Here is a 2,492-nt window from a genome sequence, read left to right as displayed (position 1 = left end):
ACGGGTCGGAAGTGGGTACTGAAAGCTCAGCCCACTAAGTGCAAGTGAGGACCCATAAACCCCTCTGAACTCGGCCTTTAAACCACACCAACCTCTTCTACCCAAACCCCTTTTGCTGCTCCCGTCCCTACTTTCCTCTGTAACAAACCCACCCCAATCAAAATGGTCACCTAGAATTTTCGTTTTCTGGCAGTGATGTCATTTACCACCTAGAATTAAGCCCCCACAAAAAGCCATGGCCTTTAATATGTGCACCTTTCTTCAGAAGTGCTGTCCCTGTCACTGTCTATGGAATGCAGATATTTCAGAAGAGCCCATTAACCTCCCAAATAAAAACAGACACAAATTAACATTTTATTTTTTATTCCTTAACTTACAAACTATAAAAAAATCCCATGGCTTTTGATCTGTTTACGAAGTCCCCACCCCGCAAAAAAATAAGACAGAAGGTGGCAGTGTTGACTCATTTAAGAGAAAAGACACCCTAGCCAACCAAATAACACTGCATGCAAAGAATTCTAGAGGACGCATTGGTTATAGCAAGAAGAAATAATACAAACAAGCAAGTTAATCATGTTAACCTAACTTTAGGTTGAACTGAAAGCTTAAAAACAACACACATACAGGGTAACAGCAAGGTCCTTAAGTCTCCTCTGGGACAAATATGAAAAAGATAAGGTAGGGCCCCTAATCCACCTCCTCGATGGTGGGGCCAGAGCCAGAACCCCCTTTGGGGGCCTGAGCCCCAAAGCCAGCGGCTCCCGGGCCTCCCGCCCCCTGGTACAGTCCGCTGATGATGGGGTTACACACCTGCTCCAGCTCCTTCCTCTTGTGCTCAAACTCCTCCTTTTCCGCCAGCGTGTTGGAGTCCAGCCAGGAAATCACCTCCTGGCACTTGTCGAGCACCTTCTTCTTGTCGGCCTCGCTGATCTTGCCTTTGAGGCCCTCGTCCTCCACGGCGCTCTTCATGTTGAAGGCATAGGACTCCAGGGCGTTCTTGGCAGACACCCTCTCGCGCTGGACCTCGTCCTCGGCTTTGTACCTCTCAGCCTCCTGCACCATGCGCTCGATGTCCTCCTTGCTCAGGCGGCCCTTGTCATTGGTGATGGTGATCTTGTTGGCCTTGCCGGTGCTCTTGTCCATGGCGGTGACGTTCAGGATGCCATTGGCGTCGATGTCGAAGGTCACCTCGATCTGGGGGCCCACGCCTGGCAGCAGCAGGTCCTGCACGTTCTCAGACTTGTCCCCCATCAGGATGGCCGCCTGCACTGCCGCCCCGTAGGCCACCGCCTCGTCCGGGTTGATGCTCTTGTTGAGGTCGCGCCCGTTGAAGAAGTCCTGCAGCAGCTTCTGCACCTTGGGGATGCGGGTGGAGCCCCCCACCAGCACCAGGTCGTGGATCTGGGCCTTGTCCAGCTTGGCGTCACGCAGGGCCTTCTCCACGGGCTCCAGCGTGCCCCGGAACAGGTCCGAGCACAGCTCCTCGAACCGCGCCCTGGTGATGGACGTGTAGAAGTCGATGCCCTCGAACAGGGAGTCGATCTCCAGGCTGGCCTGCGTGCTGGAAGACAGGGTCCTCTTGGCCCTCTCGCAGGCGGTGCGCAGCCGCCTCACGGCTCGCTTGTTCTGGCTGATGTCCTTCTTGTGCTTGCGCTTGAACTCCTCCACGAAGTGGTTCACCAGCCTGTTGTCGAAGTCCTCCCCTCCCAGGTGGGTGTCCCCGGCCGTGGCCTTCACCTCGAAGATGCCGTCGTCGATCGTCAGGATGGACACGTCGAAGGTGCCCCCGCCCAGGTCAAAGATGAGCACGTTGCGCTCCCCCTTGCCTGTCCGGTCCAGGCCGTAGGCGATGGCGGCGGCCGTGGGCTCGTTGATGATCCTCAGCACGTTCAGCCCCGCGATCACCCCCGCGTCCTTGGTGGCCTGGCGCTGCGAGTCGTTGAAGTAGGCCGGCACGGTGATCACCGCGTTGGTCACCGCGTAGCCCAGGTACGCCTCGGCGATCTCCTTCATCTTGGTCAGCACCATGGACGAGATCTCCTCGGGGAAGAACGCCTTGGTCTCCCCTTTGTAGCTCACCTGCACCTTGGGCTTGTCGCCGTCGCTGATCACCTGGAAAGGCCAGTGCTTCATGTCCGACTGCACCACCGCGTCGCCGAACTTGCGGCCGATCAGCCGCTTGGCGTCGAACACGGTGTTCTGCGGGTTCAGCGCCACCTGGTTCTTGGCCGCGTCCCCGATGAGCCGCTCGGTGTCGGTGAAGGCCACGTAGCTGGGGGTGGTGCGGTTGCCCTGGTCGTTGGCGATGATCTCCACCTTGCCGTGCTGGAACACGCCCACGCACGAGTACGTGGTGCCCAGGTCGATGCCGATGGCCGTGGTTTTAGCCATGCCGGCGTCCTGCGGTCCGGGCCTTTCTGGAAGCGGCGGTCCCGGTCGGGTCGGCGACGGGAACCAGAAGCTCGGTCTGTTCCGAAGCGGTTGTCTGAGCG

General features: G+C 57.8%; 1 protein-coding gene across 1 annotated transcript; it reads right to left on the bottom strand.

Annotated features, from left to right (window-relative positions):
• Positions 1-345: 345 nt before the first annotated feature.
• Positions 346-2,486, bottom strand: LOC102764862 (heat shock 70 kDa protein 1-like). The gene has a single exon (XM_006772836.2). The coding sequence runs from the start codon at positions 2,389-2,391 to the stop codon at positions 688-690; it is 1,704 nt and encodes a 567-aa protein (XP_006772899.1). The 5' UTR covers positions 2,392-2,486; the 3' UTR covers positions 346-687.
• Positions 2,487-2,492: the final 6 nt, after the last annotated feature.

This window comes from Myotis davidii, unplaced genomic scaffold (genome assembly GCF_000327345.1).
Source record: "Myotis davidii unplaced genomic scaffold, ASM32734v1 scaffold1006, whole genome shotgun sequence".
NCBI lineage: Eukaryota > Metazoa > Chordata > Mammalia > Chiroptera > Vespertilionidae > Myotis > Myotis davidii.
Note: the sequence above shows the minus strand (reverse complement) of the source record. Positions and strands in the feature narration are given on the sequence as shown.